The 22,224-nt window shown below is 44.2% G+C and overlaps 1 protein-coding gene across 1 annotated transcript in view; it reads left to right on the top strand.

The window, feature by feature from the left end:
- LOC126086194 (uncharacterized) overlaps positions 1-22,224 on the top strand; it is a 54,475-nt gene that overhangs the window by 7,882 nt on the left and 24,369 nt on the right. Inside the window, exons 5-9 of the mRNA XM_049902373.1 lie at positions 16,677-16,745; positions 17,206-17,241; positions 17,633-17,753; positions 19,252-19,536; positions 20,281-20,331. Of these exons, the coding sequence (XP_049758330.1) occupies positions 16,677-16,745; positions 17,206-17,241; positions 17,633-17,753; positions 19,252-19,536; positions 20,281-20,331 (562 nt within the window). The remainder of the gene's footprint in view (positions 1-16,676; positions 16,746-17,205; positions 17,242-17,632; positions 17,754-19,251; positions 19,537-20,280; positions 20,332-22,224) is intronic.

Below are 22,224 nucleotides of genomic sequence, written 5' to 3'. Positions count from 1 at the left end.
TTGAAGTCCTGACCCCTGGTGCCTGTGAGTGTGACCTTGTTTGGAACTAGGCTCTTTGAAGATGTTATCAGTTAACACGAGGTCATATCTTATATGACTGATGTCCTTATAAGAAGAAAATAGACACAGAGACACATAGAGGGAACACAGCCATGTGAAGATGGGGGCAGAAATTGGAGTGATGCAACTGCAAGCCAAGGCACACTAAGGATCACCGCTGTCACCAGAAGTGAGGAGACAGGCATGGAACAGATTCTCCCTCAGAGCCCTCAGAAGGAATCAACATGGTCGACACCTTGATTTCAGACTTCCAGTCTCCAGAACTGTGAGACAATAAATTTCTGTTGTTTTATGCTACTCAGCTGTGGTACTTTGTCACAGCAGCTGTAGGAAACTAATACAGACAAAAACAGACAGAGAGAAAGAGGAAGAGACACTGAAAGACATACAAAGACATACGCATGGTACAGAGACCCAGACAGATGAAAAAAAGAGCAACATAGAGGTTGGGGTGGGGGCACAGAAACACACACGCAGTACCCAAAACATAACACCCGAGAGAGAACAAGAGGCTCAGAGGTGGACAGAGATAGAGAGAGACTCAGACCCATAATGATGAGATGGACAGAACTCAGAGACAGAGATAGGGAAAGACACAGAGTAGCATAATGCCAGACAGAGGGATGAAACCCTAAACATGCAAAGAAAGAGAAACATGGAGGGGAGACCCAGGGAAAAAGACAGAGACACAGCAACATGGAGATGAGTGAGGGAAGGAGGGAGAGAGAATGTGTCAAAGAGAGCGGGAGGGAAGGAGAGAGGGAGGAAGAGAAAGAGTGAGTCAGAGAGAGGGGAGAGAGGAAGAGAGAGAGAAAGAGACTGAGATGGAGTCAGAGAAAAGAGAAGATAGACCTAGAAAGACAGACAGAGAGAGTGAAACATAGAGAGACAGAGAACAAAACACAGAGAGATAGAGACAGAGATGTGGAGGGAGGCAGAAGAGCGGGAGAAAGGGCAGTTTGGACAGAGGAAGTCACAGGAGAAGCAGTCATGCCCCAAGGGTAGGCTGCAGCCTGTGCCACTCTGAGGACAGGCCTGGCTCTGTTTCGGGAGCTGCCAGGCGGGGCTCTGGCTCCCTGTTCTGAGTTTTGGCTGCTTCCTCCTGCCAGCTGAGATGTTTCCTGGTGCTTCCTCTGGCTGCAGCTTGGACCGTGTGCAACCTCCACCCCCACCTCCAATCCCACTGGGAAAGATTCCTTGAGTCCTTTACAGGTTCTGTGAAGAAAAGTGGTATCTTGAGAGTGATTGGAAAAGCTGAGAAGAAAGGAAAGATTAAGAAATAATCACTGCAAAGACCTGGCCAAGGTACTATCTTCCCTCTGAGCCTCCGTTTTCCATCTACTTTGACTTTAAATGTGGGCAGGGTGGGACCATGACAAGAATCCATACTTTGCTGTCAAATAAACTTGGCTTTGAGTCCCAGCTCCACCAATTCTTGGCTGTGTGACCCCAGACAGTTGCTTTTCATCTCTTACCTTCGCTTAGCTCATCTGTAAAATGGGGGGAGGGGGAGGGTATAATAATACCAAATGCCTAGGATTCTTTGTGAGATAAGCCACTGAAGATACTTAACTAGCACTACTAATGCAGCAGACACATACATAGTAAGTAGGTAGGTAGGTAGGTAGATAGATAAATTGTTGTTAGGTGCTGGCCAGTCCATTCTGACTCATAGTGACCCTATGCACAACGGAACGAAACATTTCCTGGTCCTGTACCATCCTCACAATCATTGTTACGCTTGAGTCCATTGTTGCGGCCACCAGGTCAATCCATCTCATTAAGAGTCTTCCTCTTTTTCGCTGACCCTCTACTTTACCAAGCATGATGTCCATCTCCAGGGGCTGATCCCTGCTAATAACATGTCCAAAGTATGTGAGACCGTCTAACTATCCTCACTTCTAAGGAGCATTCTGGCTGTACTTCTTCCAAGACAGATTTGTTCATTCTTTTGGCAGTCCATGATATATTCAATATTCTTTGCCAACACCATAATTCAAAGGCACCAATTCTTCTTCAGCCTTCCTTATTCATTACCCAGAGTTCGTATCCATATGAGGTGATTAAAAACACCATGGCTTGGATCAGGCCCACCTTAGTCTTCAAGGTGACATCTTTGCTTTTTAACACTTTAAAGAGGTCTCTTGGAGCAGATTTGCCCAGTGCAATTCATCCTTTGATTTCTCGACTGCTGCTTCCACAGGTGTTGCTTGTGGATTCTAGTAAAATGAAGTCCTTCAATATTTTCTCCATTTATCATGATGTTACTTGTTGGTCCAGTTGTGATGATTTTTGTTTTCTTTATGTTACGGTGTAATCCATACCAAAGGCTGTGGTCTTTGATTTCCATCTGTAAGTGCTTCAAGTCCTTTGCACTCTCGAGCAAAATTGTGTCATCTGCATATCGCGGGTTGTTAATGAGTCTTCCTCCAATCCTAATGCCCCGTTCTTCTTCATATAGTCCAGCTTCTTGGATTATTTGCTCAGGATACAGATTGAATAAATATGGTGAAAGAATACAACCCTGATGCACACCTTTCCCGACATTAAACCATGTAGTATCCCCTTGCTCTGTTCGAATGACTGCCTCTTGATCTATGTACATGCTCCTCATGAGCACAATTAAGTGTCCTGGAATTCCCATTCTTTGCAATGTTATCCATAATTTGTTATGATCCATGCAGTCAGATGCCTTTGCATAGTCAATAAAGCACAGGTAAGCATCTTTCTGGTATTCTCTGCTTTCAGCCAGTATCCATCTGATATTAGCAATGATATCCCTGGTTCCATGTCTTCTTCTGAACCGGGCTTGAATTTCTGGTAGCTTCCTGCCAATGTACAGCTGCAACAGCTTTTGAATGATCTTCAGCAAAATTTTACTTGTCTGTGATATTAATGATATTGTTTGATAATTTCCACATTCGGTTGGATTACCTTTCTTTGGAACAGGCATAAATATGGATCTCTTCCAGCTGGTTGGCAGGGCAGCTCTCTTCCAAATTTCTTGGCATAGGCAAGTGAGAGCTGTATCTATTTGTTGAAACATCTCAGATGGTATTCCATCAATTCCTGGAGCCTTGTTCTTTGCCAGTGCCTTCAGTGCAGCTTGAACTTCTTCCTTCAGTACCATCGGTTCTTGATCATATGCTACTTCATGAAATCGTTGAACTTTGACCAATTCTTTTTGGTACAGTGTATTCCTTCCATCTTCTTTTGACGCTTCCTGTGAAACTCAGTATTTTGTCCATAGAATCCTTCACTATTGCAACTCAAGGCTTGAATTTTTTCTTCAGTTCTTTCAGCTAGAGAAATGCTGAGAATGTTCTACCCTTTTGTTTTTCAAACTCCAGGTCTTTGCACATGTCATTTTAATACTTCACTTTGTCTTCTCAAGCTGCCCTTTGAAATCTTCTGTTAAGCTGTTTTACTTCATCATTTCTTCAATTCACTTTAGCTACTCGATGTTCAAGAGCAAGTTTCAGAATCTCTTCTGACATCCATTTTTATCTTTTCTTCCTTTTCTATGTTTTAATGTATTATTAAAGTCTCTTTTTAAAGACAGATAGATAGATCGCTGCCATTGAATTGACTCCAACTCATGGTAACCCTAATTACAACAGAACAAAATGTTGCTTGGTCCTGTGTCATCCTCATAATCACCAGCATGTTTGAGTCCATCTTTGTGGCTACTATGCCAATCCATCTCACCAACGGTCTCCCTCACCGTTGCTAGCCCTTAACTTCATCAAACATAATGAAGTTCTATTCCTCATCCCCCTCCTCTAGTAATTGATCCCTTCTGCTGATGTATCCAAAGCAAGAGAGCCAAACAGTGTTCTGTTGCTGTCCATAAGGCTTTCGTTGGCTAATTTTCAGAAGTAGATTGGCAGTCCTTTCTTCCTAGTCCATCTTTGGTTGGAAGCTCTGCTGGAACCTGTCCACCATGAGTAACCTTACTGGTATTTCAAATACCAATGGCATGGCTTTCAGCATCATAGCAACATGAAAGCCACCCCAGTACAACAAACTGACAGATGGGTGTGGAAAGTGGGATATTAGTTTGCTATTGCCACTATAACAAATTACCACAAATTTAGTGGCTTAAAACCACACACATTTATTATCTTACAGTTCTGGAGGACAGTTTCACTAGGTTAAAGTCAAGCTGTCAGCAGACTGGTTCCTTCCAGAGGTTCTAGGGGAGAATCTTTTTTTTTTTTTAATTTTTTGCCTTTTTATCTGTTTCTTGCCTGTTCTCTTCTTGCCTTGCCAATTTCTAGAGGCCATCTACATTCCTCGACTCATGGCCCCTTCCTCCATCTTCAAGCAGCAGTATATCATCTTCGAATCCCTCTCTGACTCTCTGAACTCTGTTTCTGTCATCACATTTCTTGCCCTCTGCCTTTGAGTCTCCTGCTTCTCTCTTATAAGGCCCCTTGTAATGACCTTGAGTCTACGCAGATAATCCAGGATAATCTCCCCATCTCAAGATTCCTAATTTAATCACACTGCAAAGCACCTTTTGCTTTGTAACTAACATATTCACAGGTTCTGAGGAGTAGGAAGTAGTCAACTTCGGGAGGCCATTGTTCTGTCTACCAGAGTGGGTGTGCCTTCTCAGTGCCACCTTCATTCCTGGGCTTCCTCAGAGACTGAACGCTTCATTCTGAATTCTTACTATCTTGCTCCATGAATGTTTTCTTCTCTCACTAGTCTGTGAAATCCTTGATATTTGAAAGAAAGTCTAATTTTTGCATCCCTACAACCTCATAAGAGGAGATCAAGCAGGAAATGGAGAGGTTGGAAACTGCCCTCCTGATGAACTCTGGGTGCCCAAAGTGGTAGGTGGCCCCCAGGTTACTTGTAGCACGTAACACAAGCTGAACAGCAGATTCAAGAGGATTTGGGTATTTGCATTCTGGACACCTCATGTCCTCTGTTCATCTTCCTACTTGATCATCTTCCTCCTACTTACTTGGAATCACCTTGACCTGTTTACATGGATGAGAAATTAGCTTCTAATCCATGTGAGTAATTACACACTTTGGAGTCTATTGGCCGTAATAGTCAGAGTCCCGTAACTAACAAACGGAGTCCCTGGGTGGTGCAAACGGTTAAGCTCTCAACTACTAGCCAAAAGGTTGGCTGTTCAAACCCACACAGAGGCACCTTGGGAGAAAGAGCTGGCAGTCTACCTCTGAAAGATCACACCCATTGAAAACCCTATGGAGTACAGTTCTACTCTGAAACACATAGGGTCGCCAGGAGTCGAAATCACCTCAACCTCAACTGGTGGCCTAGTTAACCAATACACATTCTGACAGCAAGATGGAGGTGGACCTTGGCCAGGTAAGGGTGTGGCTGATTTGGTGACTCTTGCCCCAGAGTTCCTTATCTCCTAGTGTCCAAATTCTTTTAAACTTGCTCTGCCTCTTGTTTGCACATTACTTGCTGATGGCAACATCAGGTTCCCTATTACCAGCTTTCCTGTCCTCTCCTGCCTTCTAGTCCTTGCCCCTAGATTGGCATGCCCCTTTAGTCTTGTTTTGTTTTATGGGCCTGTCTAATCTTCGGCTGAAGGGTGAACCTCAGGAGTGACTCAATTACTGAGCTAAAAGGGTGTCTGGGGGCCACACTCTTGGGGTTTTTCCAGTCTTTGTCAGGCCAGTAAGCCTGGTCTTTTTTTGTGAGCTAGAATTTTGTTCTACATTTTTCTGCAGCTCTGTCCGGGACCCTGTCAGAGCAGTCATTGGTAGTAGCCAGGTGAAGGCTGTGGTAGTTGTGGTCCATTAGTCCTTTGGACTAATCATTCCCTTGTGTCTTTAGTTTTCTTCATTCTCCCTTGCTCCCAAAGGGGTGAGAACAACGGAGTATCTTAGATGGCCACTCACAGATTTTAAGACCCCAGGCTCCACTCACCAAAGTAGAAAGTAGAACATTTTCTTTATAAACTGTGTTATCCCAGTTAAGTATGGTCCCCACAGCTCTTTCATAAACCTGTTTCTTGAATGAGTCTCTTCTTCCTCTTCCCATCTTCAATCCTACTTTCTTAACGTATGCTAACAGCAGATTTAAAACCTTCCATAATTTCCCACTTAGTTACTTAACATTGATTGTGATTGCTAATAGCATTTGAAAACAATACTACAGCACAAGTTGTCTTCACAACAACAATTGGGATTCTGAACAACCACTTACCAGGAATGGAACCAGAGAATGTGGGAGTGATAGGAAACTCATGCTAGGAGTGCCCAAGTGCGCCGTTGGCATGGGGTGTGTCAGTTGTCTCTGCTCTGTTTATAGGGTCAGGACTGCATTCCTCACTCAGAGTAAAACAAAACACAAAAAAACAGTTGCCTATAGAGTCAATTCCTACTCATGGTGAACCCATGTGTTACAGAACAGAACTGAGCTCCACAGGATTTTCAAGACTGTGACTTTTTGGAAGCAGATCACCAGGCCTATCTTCCGACCTGCCTCTGAGTGGGTTCAAAGGGTCAGCCTTTCAGGTAGTAGTTGAGTGCTTAATGGATTGTGCCACCAAGAACTCCTCACTCAGATTAAAACAGAAAATTACTTGGCCAACCAGTAGGGGGCAAGATCATCTCTATTGATTATTATTATTTTTTCCTGTCTAAAAATTGGGCAAGTCTGCTGCAAAAGACGTCTTTAGAGTGTTAAAAATCAAAGATGGCACTTTGAGGACTAAGGTGTGTCTGACCCAAGCCATGGTATTTTCAATCACCTCATACACATGTGAAAGCTGGACAATGAATAAGCAAGACCGAAGAAGAATCAATGCCTGTGAATTAGGGTGTTGCCAAAGAATATTGAATATACCACGGACTGCCAGAAGAACAAACGAATCTGTCTTGGAAGAAGTACTGCCAGAGTGCTCCTTAGAAGCGAGGATGGTGAGACTTCGTCTCACATACTTTGGACATGTTATCAGGAGGGACCAGTCCTTGGAGAAGGACATCATGTTCGGTAATGTAGAGGACCAGCGAAAAAGAGGAAGACCCTCAACGAAATGGATTGACACCATGGCTGCAAGAATGGGCTCAAACATAGCAACATATTGTGAGGATGGCACAGGACCGGGCTGTTTTATTCTGTGTACATCGGGTCACTATGAGTCAGAACTGACTCGACAGTACCTAGCAACAACACAACCTGACAACAAAAATAAATGAATGAACAAACGAAACTGAAAAGAAACCTGCATGCCTGTCCTAGGTCCAGTATTAAACTGTTGTTTTACATAACAAGCAAATCAAAACAATTAAACAAAAACTCAGATAGCTGTTAAAAAAAAAAAAAATTACCATTTTGGTTCTATGCAAATATTAACACATTCAATCCCCATAAAAACCCCCCACAGTATGTTTTATTCTTACCCCCATTTGTACTTTGAGAAACTGGGACTGAAACAGTAAGTACTGTATAGAGCTGTGGGGCACCAGACTTCCATCTCAACCCAAGAAAGGCTGCCTTCCACTTGGCTGGGGCGTTTCTGTCCTGATGTAAAGAGGGTGAGGCCTGGGCCTCTCTCCACCGTTTTAATTTGTACTCAGGTTTAATTTCCTCCAGAGACCTGCTTCACAACCCCATAGTTTTGTTTCCTCTGTTACATCCTGCACTCAATTCCTTTGTGTTTCAAGTGGGACATACTCTCTCTCTCTGTGTTGGGCACATACACAATATTGTTTTTCAACTACTAGATGTGTGCGTTTTCCCTTAAATCTTGCTGATTTGAGTTTGACCCAGAGAAGAAGGGAGTGAGTACATGGACTCTTTATCAAAACACTAGAGTTGAAAGCCCAGCATTTGTAGAGAAGTTTTTGTAAATTATTTTGCCATCCTCAAGAGCATTGGCTGGCCAGGTCATAGTGTCTGCCCCAGTGAAAAAAAGTCTCTACTTCTTTTTATTTTTTATTGTTCTTTAGATGCAGATTTACAGAACAAACTAGTTTCTCATTAAACAGTTGGTACACTAATTGTTTTATGACATTGGTTAACAACTCCATGACATGTCAACACTTTCCCTTCTCAACCTTGGGTTCCCTATTACCAGTTTTCCTGTCCGCTCCTGCCTTCTAGCCCTTGCTCCTGGGCTGGTGTGCCCCTTTAGTCTCATTTTGTTTTATGGGCCTGTCTGATCTTTGGCTGAGTGAGGGCACCTAAAAGGGTGCCCGGGGGCCATACTCTCAGAGTTTCTCCAGTCTCTCTCAGGCCAGTAAACCTGGAGAACACTCTACTTCTGCCAATAAAGTCCAGGCAGCGAGGTTGGAGTAGGGAGACAAGACAGGCATGGACTAGGGGAAATGAAAAATAGTAACAACATTAACAAAAAATTGTCCCTGTCTTGGGAGATTGATGGAAATAAAAAGGAAAACAGAGAAAAGGACTGGAAAACAGACACTATGAACTAGTTCTTTTTGACGCTCCAACTTGCCCAAAATAGGGGCCAAGATTCTAGGGGAATGGGGTCTAGAAACATTCGCCTCTGGAGATTATGTCCTCTTGTGCCCCTTGACTGCCAAGCATCACCTAGAGGGCCAACCAAACTTAATTACACATGGTGGTGTGGTGGCCAGGCAGAGGCAGAGTCTACCTTGAAATTCTGGCTCTGTCTCCCCACCAAGGAGCCTTAAATGCTCCTTGTATGTGTAGCGGTTAAATGCTCGGCTGCTAATCAAAGTGTTGTCAGTTCAAACCCACCAGGCACTCCATGAGAGAAAGATGTGGCAGTCTGCTTCCTTAAAGATTTACAGCCTTGGACAAGGTCATGGAAACTCCACGGACACATCCAAATTCCCTGAGGGACCAAGTTACTGGGTGGAGGGCTGTAGGGACCATGGTCTTGGGAAACATCTAGCTCAATTGGCATAACATAGTTTATAAAGAAAATGTTCTACATTCTACTTTGTTGAGTAGTGTCTGGGGTCTTAAAACCAGTGAGTGGCCATCGAGGATACTCCACTGGCCTCACCCCTTCAGGAGCAAGGGAGAATGAAGAAAGATAAAGACACAAGGGAAAGATTAGTCCGAAGGATTAATGGACCACAACTACCACAGCCTCCACCAGACTGAGCCCAGTACAACTAGATGGTACCCGGCTACCACCATTGACTGCTCTGACAAGAATCACAATAGAAGGTCCCAGACAGAGCTGCAGAAAAATGTAGAAGAAAATTCTAACTCACAAGAAAAGACCAGACTTACTGACCTGACAGAGGCTGGAGAAACACCGAGAGTATGGCCCCCAGACACCTTTTTATCTCAGTAATGACATCACTCCTGAGGTTCACCCTTCAGCCAGAGATTAAACAGGCCCATAAAGCAAAACAAGACTAAAGGGGCACACCAGCTGAGGGGCAAAGACTAGAAGGCAAGAGGGGACAGGAAAACTGGTAATAGGGGACTCAAGGTCAAGAAGGGAGAGTGTTGATATGTTGTGGGGTTGTTAACCAATGTCATAAAACAATACGTGTACTGTTTAATGAGAAACTAGTTTGTTCTGTTGCATGTGAAAGCCGGACGATGAATAAGGAAGACCGAAGAAGAGTTGAAGCCTTTGAATTGTGGTGTTGGCGAAGAATATTGAATATACCATGGACTGCCAAAAAAACGAACAAACCTGTCTTAGAAGAAGTACAACCAGAATGCTCCTTAGAAGCAAGGATGGCAAGACCACGTCTTACATACTTTGGACATGTTATCAGGAGGGATCAGTCCCTGGAGAAGGACATCATGCTTGGCAGAGTACAGGGTCAGTGGAAAAGAAGAAGACCCTCAACGAGGTGGATTGACACAGTGGCTGCAACAATGACCTCAAGCATAACAATGATTGTAAGGATGGCTCAGGACCGGGCAGTGTTTCGTTCTGTTGTGCATAGGGTCGCTATGAGTCGGAACCGACTCGACGGCACCTAACAACAACAATTTTGTTCTGTAAACCTTCATCTAAAGTTCAATACAAAAAAAAAAAAAGAATAAGGTAAACTAAGGCAAATTTGTAAAAAAAAAAAAAATTACAGCCTTGGAAACCGTATAAGATCACTATGAGTCAGAATTACTCAACAGCAATGAGTTTGGTTTTTGGTTTTCTCTCCACCAATTCCTCTTTGGGTTTGTTTCCACCTTTTGACAAGCTATACTTTCTGCAACATGAATTTGTAGGTTTTTGGCATGTCCTAGAGTCACTGTTGACATAAATACTCTTTTTTGGTTGCTGTTTGCTTGATATATTTTTTTCCATCGTTTGATTTTTAATATATTTATGTCTTTGTGTCTAAGGTGTGTCTCTTGTAGACAGTATATTGGTGGGTCATGTTTTTTGTTATCCATTTTGTCACTCTCTGTCTCTTTACAGGTGCATTTAAGCCATTTATATTCAGTGTGATTATCAATAGGTGTAAGTTTGTCATTTTGTAGTGCTTTTTTTTTTTTTTTTTTTGTGGAGCTGACTTTTTTTTCCCCTCTTACTTTCCTGTGCTGAGTTCTTTTTGTTTGTGAAATTTCTTAGTTTCTTTTGTTATTCTAGATTTTGTGTTTACTGGGACTTTGTTTCTCTTCTTTATTTTGAGGAGTAGGTTTGTTAACTTTGTTTGTAGTACCTTGAAATTTACCCTTGTCTTCCTAAGTTTGAACCAGTCTTTTATAATTTGATATCACCTTGACTTCCTCTCCATTTTTTTTAGTTTTATGTCTACATCGTATATTCCCCTTCTTATTGTTCTGACATGGTTGTCATTTATAGATTGACATCTCTAGTTCCCTGTTTTGAATCTTTTAGTTTTGTTTTATCCCCGACTAAAGGGGCACACCAGTTGAGGGGCAAAGACTTGAGAATTCATTATCTAGGTCAGTATTTGGCTGATACTGATTTGTGTCCTAGATTCAGGTTATTGTCTGATGTTATTAGTTCTCTAACTGAAGGACTTCCTTTAATAATTCTTGTAAGTTTTGTTTGGTTTTTATAAATTCCCTTAATTTCTGTTTATCTGGAAATGTCCTAATTTTGCCATCATATTTGAAAGTGTTTTGCAGGATATATTATTCTTGGTTGGCAATTTTTTTCTTTCAAGGTTTTATATATATCATCCCAATTCCTTCTTGCCTGCATGGTTTCTGCCGAGTAAAAAAAAATTTTTTTTAATCAGAGCTTAGTCTTATTGTTTCCCGTTTGTATGTGACTTTCCGATTTTCTTGAGCTGCTCTCAGGATTCTTTCTTTGTCTTTCGTTTCGGTGAGCGTGATTATGATATTCTTTGGTGACTTTTGGGGGGGGTCTAGCCTATATGGGGTTCATTGAGCTTCTTGGATGGCCAGCTTTTCATCTTTCATGATATTAGGGAAGATTTCTGTCAGCAAACCTTCAATGTTCATCTCTGTGTTTTCCGTTTTCTCCCCCTGTTCTGGAACTCAGATCATGTGCAGATTTTTTCTCTTGATTGCATCTCACATAGTTCTTAGGTTTTCTTCACTCTTTTCTCTGATTTTTTCCTCAAAGTGGCATCCATGGGTTTGTATTCAATTCACTGATTCTGTCTTCTATTGTTTCAAATTTGCTGCTAAAACCTTCTATAGCTTTGTCCATTTCTGAAACTTTTTTGTGGACCTTTTGGATTTCTAATTGTTGTTTTTGTATGACTTCTAATTGTTTATTTGTTTTTACATTTTGTCCTCGTATTTTTCTGAATCCTTCTGTTGCTTTGTCTGGGATTTCTTTGGTTTTGGCTTTTTTTTTTTTTTTTTAATTGTGCTTTAGATGAAGGTTTACAGAGCAAATTAATTTCTCATTAAATAATTAATATGCGTATTATTTTGTGACATTGGTTGCCAAACCCAAGACAAGTCAACGCTCCCCCTCTCAACCTTAGATTCCCCATTACCAGCTTTCCTGTCCCCTCCTACCTTCTAGCTCTTGCCCCTGGGCTGGTGTGCTCATTTAGTCCCCTTTTGTTTTATGGGCCTGTCTGATCTTTGGCTGAAGGGTGAAGCTCAGGAGTGACATCAGTTCTGGGTTAAAAGGGTGCCCGGGAGCCACATTCTTGGGATTTCTCCAGTCTGTGTCAGACCAGTAAGTTTGGTCTCTTTCTGTGAGGTAGAATTTTGTTCTACATTTTTCTCCAGCTCTGTTGGGGACCCTCTATTGTGATACCTGTCAATCAGTTGGTGATGGTAGCCAGGCACCATCTAGTTGTGCTGGACTCAGTCTGGTGTGCTTTAGTTGGTTTTATCTGTGTTTTCCATAATTTTGTCTGCATTTTCCTTGATCTCTTTCCTAATCTCTTGGAGAGCACTGAATATTAGACTTTTGAATTCTCTACCAGGTAGTTCCAGTGACTTTTCTTCTGCTGGAAGATCAACTGGTGCTTTATTCTGGTTGTTTACTGGAGCCTTCTTGTCCTTTTTTTTTTTTTTTAATACGTTTTGATATTGTCTGTTGTCTCTGAGACACTCACGTATTATTTTCTTTATTGATTGTAAGTTTGTTTCTTTTGTCCTGCTTTTTTGTTTGGTTTGGTTACATCTGGCTGGGTGGGCGAGTTGTGCTTTGTTGCTTACTTATCTCTGGGCACGATAGTTCTCACCACCTTGTCTGGGTATGCAGGGTCAGTTGCTCAGCTACAGTGCAGGAGGTTAGGTCCAGCGTGGGGGAAGGGTCAGAGATGGGTCATTTGTCTGCAGTGTGAACTGGGTCAGGGGCTGGAGTGGGGCTCTGGTGGTTGGTAGGGGGGTGTTCTTGAGCTAGCAGGGAGGGGACTGTGAGCCAGGCTGGGTCCCCTGGGTCCATGTCAAGTGGCAGAGAGGTCTGCAGCCTGTGGGGAGGGGAGTTGGGTTTGGTCCAGGTCCCCCCAAGGCCGTGGAAGGCAGTGGGGGATCCAGAGCTGGCAGGGAGGGACCTGAGGTCGAGGCTGGATCTCCCTGGGGCTGTGGCCAGCAGCAGGAGGGGCCCAGAGCTGGTAGGTAGAGCTTGGGGTCTGAACTGGCCCCCTTTGGGGCCTTGGCCAGCAGGGTGGAGGACAGAGGCTGGGGGCAGGGACGAAGGCAGGGGCAGAAGGGGCCAGATGGAGAAGGGCAATAGAATGTGTTGGTATTGTGGTTCCCGGCAGTCAGGACTGCTGGAATGGGGAGGTTATAGCCACTGATCACCATAAGGGAGGGGGTTATAGGAGTGTGCTCCAGTGGGTACTGGGTAAGAGAGTCTGGGCTCCTCTTTGAGATGCATCTGGGAAATGTGGTCTTATATAGTTCTGTGTGTTCATGCCATACCTCTATCTCCTATTGGGAATTCCATGGAGGTGCCTTTCTGCATGCAGGGTTGTTGGTTTTATTCCAAGGTGGCCACACTGAGTCATGTTGTTTGGCCTGGAACCTCCACTCCATATCTCTATTCCTTCCTCAATTTCTATCAGTTTATTCTTCTCAGTGGCTTCCGATCTAATACTTTATTCCTTCATTTAAGGTTTGGGGTTCCAGGATTGATGTCGGTATCTGTTTTACTTGGTTTTTTGGGTCTTTGTTGTGACAGGATGGTTTAGTGCCCCAACTGTCTTGGCTAGTCTGTCTATCTTGGCTCTGCCCTTCCCGTTTGGCACAAATGGTTAAGCACTTGACTACTAATCAAAAAATTAGCAGCTTGAGTTCACCCAGAGGTGCCTCGGAAGAAAGGCCTGGTGATCTGCTTCCAAAAGAGCATAGCCATTGAAAACTCTATGGAGCACGTTTCTGTGCTCTGACACACATGGAGTTGCCACGAGCCAGAACTGGCTTGATGACAACAATGTTTTTTTTTCTTTTAGCATATTCTACTTAGCACAGCCCCTAGTCGCTCTCTCCACCATCATTTCCTACATGGACTAACATCATTGAAATATGTTTGACTACTTGATAGGCAGTTAATAAATAGTATTTTATTTGCTGTGTTTGATTTTCTTTGCATATGGGTGAGTTTCGACAAATATTCTACCACTGGCCTTTTCTTCCTCTTTCTTTGGGAATTGAGGGCGGTTGTTCTCAAACAAAAAGAGAAGTGCTTTTGGTGAGGGGAAAGACATTTTGACCACAGATAAAAGATACTTTGCAGCATGCGAGAGATCCCTCAGCTGCAGCCGTAGCACCCTTCGAATCAGCAGGGCTATCTCCTGTTCTGTCTCAGGGCAGAGGTCATGGGTCGGAACCTTCCATTTCTTCGAGGTCCTGGGTAAGCTGGGCAGGGCGAGCATGGAGATCTGAGAAGATGTGGGAATTGAGGCCAAGAATCCTGGAGTACATGAGCCTTGAGTCATGGAGGGCTCGCAGATCCCAAGACCTTGATTCTTTTCTTTTTGAAGAATAAGTGACCACTGGACTAGGTCTCCCCCAGGCTTGAGAGTGAGGTCTGGGGAAAGCCAAGGTCTGGGGAAAGCCAAGGTCTGTGCCCTTAAAGAGACTAAACCCCAGCATGACCCAAAAGGACAAACAGCAGACACTGCCGACCCTTCTTCTGTCTCTATTAGATCAGACCTGGCTGACCCCAAGAATACATGGGGAACTCCTAATGCAGGAGTCTAACTCCTGTGTTTGAGCCAGGCAAGATGTCTGTGGCCTCAGCTAGCCATTCCCTCAGGCTATCACCCTAAAAAGTCTCAGATCCTTTCTTCCATGTCAGATTTTCTTGAGGACAGTTAGCCTATTAGGACCAGAATCAAGATGTTAAGTTTTCTCCCAGCCTATGTTCTTATCTACCTACCTACCTATCTACTTATCATCCATCCATGCATCCATCCATCCATCTGTCCGTCCGTCCGTCCGTCCATCCATCCATCCATCCACCCACCTATCCAACTCTCTGTCTATCATTTCTCTCTCATTTTGTATCTATCATCTATCTATTTTTCATCCATCTATCCATCCATCTTGGTTATCTAGTGCTGCTATAACAGAAATACTACAAGCAGATGGCTTTAACAAAGAGAAATTTATTCTTTCACAGTTTAGCAGGCTACAAGTCCAAATTGAGGGTGTCAGCTCCAGGGGAAGGCTTTCTCTGTCAACTCTGGAGAAAGGTCTTTGTCATCAGCGTTCCCCCAGACTAGGAGCTTCTCCTTGCAGGAACCTTGGGTCCAAAGGAAGCACTCTGCTCCTGGTACTCCTTTCGTGGTGGTTTGAGGTCTCCTACTCTTTGCTTGCTTCCCATTTGTTTTATCTCTTGTAAGATAAAGATGGTGCAGGCCACACCCCAGGGAAACTCCCTTTACATTGGATCAGGGCTGTGACCTGAGCAAGGGTGTTACATCCCACCCTAATCCTCTTTAACCACAGGCAGATATGATTTACAACACATAGGAAAATTATATCAATCACAAAATGGAAGACAACCACACAATACTGGGAATCATGGCCTAAACAAGTTGACACATACTTTGGGGGACACAGTTCAATCCATGACACTATCCCTCTATCCACTTGTCCATCTGTCTTTGTATCCATGTACCCGTCTATCCTCCTATCTATCTATCATTTCTCATCTTGTATTTCTTTTCTTTTTTTTTTTTTAATCTATCTACCTATTTGCCTATCTGCCTGCCTGCCTGTCTGTCCTTGTCTGGCTATCCATTTATCTTTATCACCATGATCATCATCTATTATCATCTCTGTCTATCTAATCTATCATCTATCTACCTATCTATCTATTATAGATTGAATTGTGCTCCCCCCAAATATCTGTCGATTGACTACTCCATGATTCCCAGTGTTGTGTGCTTGTCCACCATTTTGTCATCTGATATGAGTATTCTATATGTTGTAAATCCTACCTCTAAGACGCTAATGAGGCAGGATTAGAGGCAGTTATGTTAATGAGGCAGGACTCAATCTACAAGATTAGGTTGTGTCTTAAGCCAATCTCTTTAAAAGAGAGAAGCGAGCAGAGAGACAGGGGGACCTCATACCATCAAGAAACAAGACCCAGGAGAATAGTGTGTCCTTTGGACCTGGGGTCCCTGTGCTGAGAAGTTCCTTGACTGGGGAAGATTGATGACAAGCACCTTCCTCCAGAGCCGATATAGACAGAAAGCCTTCCCTTGGAGTTGGCACCCTGAATTTGGATTTCTAGCCTCCTAAACTGTGAGAGAATAAATTTCTCTTTGTTAAAGCCATCCACTTGTGGTATTTCTGTTGTAGCAGCACTAGATAACTAAGACACTATCTATCTATCTATCTATCTATCTATCTATCTATCTATCTATCTATCTATCTATCTATCTATCTATCTATCTATCTATCTATCTATCTATCTATCTATCTATCTATCTATCTATCTATCTATCTATCTATCTATCTATCTAATCTTTATATATCTATTATCTATCATTTCTTTTTCTATCTATCTACCTGTGCTGAGCTAACGATATGGGGGTTTGATCTAGAGACGAGATCAGCCTGATTATGAAATATCTTTTGTAGAAATACCTTCCCAAAACCAAGGCCCTCCCCCCAGTTGGAGGAAGCTGAGACAGATCTTCCCCTTCTTCTGAGCCTGTTGACATTAAAACTCCATGACGTGGCTCTTGCAAACACCTCCTGCACACTTGCTGATCTGCAGGGCTCTGTCCTTCCATCCATAGGACAAGGACAGAGGAGACGGCCCACAGGCAGTGCCATGTACCCCAACCACTCCACTCTCCTCGGCCTTGGTGAGTCTGAAAATGAAGGGAGAGGATTATAGGAAAAGAGGGCGGGAGTACTATAGGGTGGGGTCCAGGCCTTTGCTTACTCCTGAATCCAGTTCAGGCTGTGCTGATCCCCTGGGGAGGAAATCACCCCCTCTCACCTGCTCACTGAATGTCAACTTGAGCTTATACCTGACCACAGATATAGACCTTTGATATGCGTTAGAAATGGGTACCTGGGTACCAGGATGAGTTAAATAGAAGAAAGGATAGAGAGGGGCCCCCTGGTTGGGAAGGGGCACCTTGGGAACTTGTCTGGAACCTGTTGTATTGGAAGGAAATTTTTTTACTGGGCATTAATGTTGATTGAGGATGACTTAGGAATTGTGTGGCTACATCTTTCCCCTCATCAAACTAATCCTGATACCTCTACTATAAGAAAATCAAGTGATGGGCATTTTTCTCACTGGGGCTTCTCTTCCAGCATTCTATCTGGGATCAGCAACCCAAGCACAAAAGGGTGAGTCATTTCCTCAAAGTTCCTGACCCCCGTGCAACCCAAAGGCAGCTCTGGATGGGAGTGATGTCCATTCCAAGACAATTCAAACCCCAAATTATAGCAGATGAATATCTTTCATCAGTCTTCTCTTGGCTAGCTCCAAATACCTGCACAATATAAATACATAATTGATTGATTCCTAGACCCCTCAAATTGAGTATATTCAAAATTGATCCCAAGGTCCTCCTCCACCACCCTCCCTTCTTTCCTTGTTGAATGTCATATGTTCCAGGGCCAAATACCAGATGTTCAGCCTTCATTCTCCCCATGTCAACCACATATATAATCTGTTTCAGAATCCCGTTGATTTTACTGCCTAAACTGCTCTCATGTCTGTCCACATATCTCATAGGCACCCCTCCCCAACCTGAAGCTTGATCATCTCCCACCTCAACTGCAGCTGTTGCTGCCCCACAGGCCATGCTGCCCATACTCTTCTTCTTGTCTCTGCCCACCCTTTCCTCACCCTACAGGTATGATGACTGTAATTTCCAGCTTGAAGCCTTTCAACAGTTTAGCTTCACATCAAATCAGATCTCTTGTCAGAGCACTTTGCCTGACTCCATCTTTTCAGTCATGGAGTCCCTGGGTGGTGCAAGTGGTTAACACATTTGGCTACTAACTGAAAGTTTGGCGGTTTGAATCCACCTTGACTTTTTTTCAGTTTCTTAAACATACCACATACCTGGTGAATTCAGGGCCATCTACCATGCTGATTTCTCTACCTTGAACACTCCAGAATCTATCTGCTCAGCTTAGGTAATTCCCACTCATTTCTCAGATCTCAGTTCATTACCTCTTCCTTGGATGAAGCCTCCTCTGGGCTTGTTACCTGCTCTCCCTGTACCTGAAGGACCTTATCATAGGCATGTCTGGCATCAAGGCTTTTCCTATCACTCAGCATTGTCTTATGACACGATCCTGGCCTGCCCATCAGCACTGAGGCCCAGATTCTAGCCTTTTTTTGGCCCAACTTACTACTCTCTCACACTCAAAGCCTATTAATGAGCTAGTCATCTCCAGTCTTTGCTGCCCCCTCTCCCGTTTCTAGGCCTCTCTCAGAAGGTAGTCGTGGGAAGAGGGAAGAACTGGCTCTGCAGGTGGACACATTTAGGATCTAGACCTGGCTCTGCCTTTTACTAATTGTGTGATTTTGAGCAAGATTGTTATTTTAATGTCTTCCTTTCCCTTTCTGTAAAACGAGAATTTAATAGGATGGTGATTAGGATTAAAATGCATGTAGAATACCATGACCAGATCTTTGCAGACAATCCATGTTCAACAAAGAGAAGTCTCCTTTGTATCACTTAAGATTCATGTCAACTGCATGTAACAGAGCACGTTGGCAGTTCATTACTCTCTCACAGAAAGGCTGTCTCTAGGGAGTGGCCACAGGGTCAGTGATCATGTGGCAGCTCTAGGATGTCACCAGGGATACAGACTCCCTCTTTCTGCTTCACAGTCTTAGTACATGGCCATCAGCATGAAGGTTACTTCTTGGTCCATTATGGCTCCTGTTACTCCAGCCATCATCTGTCTATTTGCTGGGTGGAAGGAGTAAGAAAGGCAGATAAATGAGAAAAGGCATTTGCACATATGGGGTCAGAATTGACTCAGTGACAACTTACTAACAACAGCAACAGCAATAACCATTAGTTAAATCAAAAGAAGAAAAGGCAAAAAGTACACAGGACCCTCTAGGACCACTCAACTCCCTGTAAGCTTTCTTCCATGAGCTCCACAAAATAATTCTACTTACATCTCATTGTCTTGAACATGGCCATACGTACCTTTTTGTTTTTGCAGCTATAAACTGTTGCTCTGATTCAAAGAAGAAAGGGGTGTGAATTTGGGATAGGCAACTTGTGGACTTGGCCACACCTCTTTACACCTGTCCCACATAACAGAGAAAGAGACAAAAATGCTTTCCTCACAATGGACCCTGAGGCCCCTGCTCTGATTCTCTCCTAGTGGTCCTACCTAGACCCTCCATCTTGGCTAAGCCAGGCTCTGTGATCCTCTGGGGGAGACCTGTGACCTTCGTATGCCGGGGCCCTCCTCGAGTTGATATATTCCGTCTGCAGAAGAGGGGAAAGCTTTCCTATGTGGATGTGAAGAACCATCTGAGGTTGAAGACAGAGGCTGAATTCCCCATCACCTCAGTGAGTGAAGACACTGCGGGACTTTATCGCTGCATCTACTATAAACAGTCCAATTGGTCTAAGTACAGTGAATTCCTGAAGCTGGAGGTGATAGGTGAGGAGTCATCTGGGGCCCTCACCTATCAGGTTCTGCCCTCGAGTTTGTCCCCAGGCTCCTGGGTCCTGTTCCCAGCTCCACCTTCTCTCTTCAGACCCTCCACCCTCCTCCTTGCCTTCTCCTCCCACACCTTCTGGGTCCTTCTATCCCTCAGCAAAGAGTCCCCTCTGCCTTTCAGACAGCATTGAGGTTCCCAGAGATCTGGGTCTCATGTGGACACCATGAAAAACCTGAAGAGTCGACTCCAGCAACAGGAGGGGCACAGGGTGGGGTACTGCTGGGCTGGGTGAGGGAGTAAGGTTTCCAGCTCCTTCTGGTTCCTCTGGACCAAGAAAGAGCTGTGGACACAGAGGTCATTGAGGGAGAGGACAGCGCCTCTGTACGAGCTGTCTTTTCTCCTTTCTCTTCACTATGGTGAACCCTTTGCTGGGGATTTGAGAAACAGAAGGTGATGTGACTTCTCTAGATTAGGAGCTGAGTTTGATCAAGGGAAGGGCTGAATTTTCCAGCTTCACCCTGCCACCAGGTCCTATTGTTGAGTGGGTTTTGGGACATGGAGGATGGGAACCTAGGGGTTTAGAGACACTGGTAGAGAGATCAGGGAGAAGGGAGCCTGGGGAGGTAGGAGCATGAGCATTCAGGATGAGGGAAGGTCATTGGGAGGACTCAGGTTGCTGAAGTCAGCCTGAGAAGGGACAGGTAAGGCCGCCCAGCTTTGCACCAGCCCTTTCTGATTCCTAGGTGCACCTGGTGACATCAGCCCCTCACCCACAGAAGCAGACTCCGTGACAGGTAAACCACCTGGAACTCTGCCAAGATGGAAGTGCTGGGTGGAAAAAGGGTCTGGCCAGCAAAGCAAGGAAGGAGCTTCCATCTCTGGGGTCTGGGTTGAATGAGTCTTGTCCACCTTTCCTGACCTCGCTGTCCTGCTTCTAGCCCCCACTTCCAGGAATTACACAGTAGGGAATCATGTACGCCTGGGCCTGGCTGCTGTGGTCTTGCTGATCCTGGTGGCGATTCTAACAGAAGCTTGGCACAGCCAGTACCAATCCCAACATGACCCCATGGAATGGAGACAAAATGGCGCCTGTCAGAGGAGTCAGACTCCAGGCCCAGGACAGAGACAAGATGATGCCCACCAGAGAGCTATGACTTCAGATTCAGGGAGGATTTAGCCAAGCGATCTGACGCTCACAGTTGGGCCCACAAGTGACTAGGACTTTGTGTTGTGGTCTGCATCCTGTGAGAAGGCTGCTGGTGAGACAGTGTGGGGCCCCTGCCTGGATCCTAGACCCCACCCTCAGAAGCCACTGGGGAGCAGCAGTGAAGTGCTCCATCCTCTCCTTGGTCAGTCGCCTGTCTCCATGGGTTTGCTTCAACGTCTGATACTGATAATCACACCCACTCGCCTCATTTCTTCCTGAATCTCTCGTCTTTCCCGCTTTCTAAACCACAGATTACGTTTCCCTCTAGCGTCTGTCTTCCTCTTCATTTTCTTCCTCCTCCCACCTCATTTCAGAGACTCCCCAAAGCTAGTGAGTGCCATATCTTCCGTCTCCACTCTTTCCCTTTTGTGACGTCAGCATTTGGGGGGCATCCCATTTCACATCCAAGCAGATGACTCCCACATTGGAATAACCCATGAAATTCCCTCCTTCTGGAGCTTCCTGTTCTCTGCTACCTGCTAGGTGTCAGAACATGACGCTCATGGACACTGACAACCTGTCACCAGCCTTATCCAAGGCTTTGAACTATACCTTCCCTTAGCCTTTGCACATCCTTCCCATTTTCTTCTCTTCCTGGGAAGGTCTCTGTCCTTCTCTGATCGGATACTTCCTAATTGTCCTGTCTTGGATTGAAAGTTCAGGGAAGCCTTCCTTGACACTGATTTTCTCACCCTGCCTTACATTTGAAGTAAATGTTGCTTCTTATTATCAGTTATTAAAATGATTACTGAACTTCAACCCAAGTATTGGATCAAAGATTTGTTTTTTTTTTTCTCTATTTAAACACACTTTATTGTGTCTACATAAAATTTGGAAATGTTTAAACAGCAAAGATTATAAACAACCCTGACAGAGTTCTACCTCTAAGCAAAACAAGTACCTGGAAATCAGGGCAGACCATCAGTGGGGCAGGGAAAGGGGTGGGGGAGGTTAAATAAACCAGTGCTCTCTAGTTTTTCTCTGGTCACTACTCAAGTAGAAAGAGTTACAATTTATATAGACCATTGGAGGAATGGAAAAGTCTGGCTACAGTCAGAGCAGACCAGCCTATGAGCTGTGGCCACTCTAGGCCATACCTGGCCCCCCAGAAAACCAAGTAGATCCAATCAGTGTCATGCCGTAACAAAACCCATAGAACTGAGAATGAATGAACCTGGATCTCCAGACCTGGTTCTGCTCTTCAATAGCTTAGTGACCTGGAGCTCCAACATTATAAACAATATTTGAAAAAAGCAATGCAGATCATAAAACATCTTCCTAAAGAGTATCCTATTTAATTGTAAGCCTGACTCTCCTATGAGGCTGATAATCCCACCAAATTGCTAAATCTCTTTTAACTGATAAATTTAGATTAAATTTCTTCTCTGTGGGTGTTGTTTTTCAGTGTAGTCAAGTCAGTTGGAGTCAGTGACCCTATGTACAGCAGAACGAAACACTACCTGATCCTGCACCATCCTCA

Source organism: Elephas maximus, chromosome 11 (assembly GCF_024166365.1).
Source record: "Elephas maximus indicus isolate mEleMax1 chromosome 11, mEleMax1 primary haplotype, whole genome shotgun sequence".
Classification (NCBI taxonomy): domain Eukaryota; kingdom Metazoa; phylum Chordata; class Mammalia; order Proboscidea; family Elephantidae; genus Elephas; species Elephas maximus.
The sequence above is the reverse complement of the archived record's forward strand: the minus strand, read 5'-3'. Positions and strand labels throughout refer to the sequence as shown.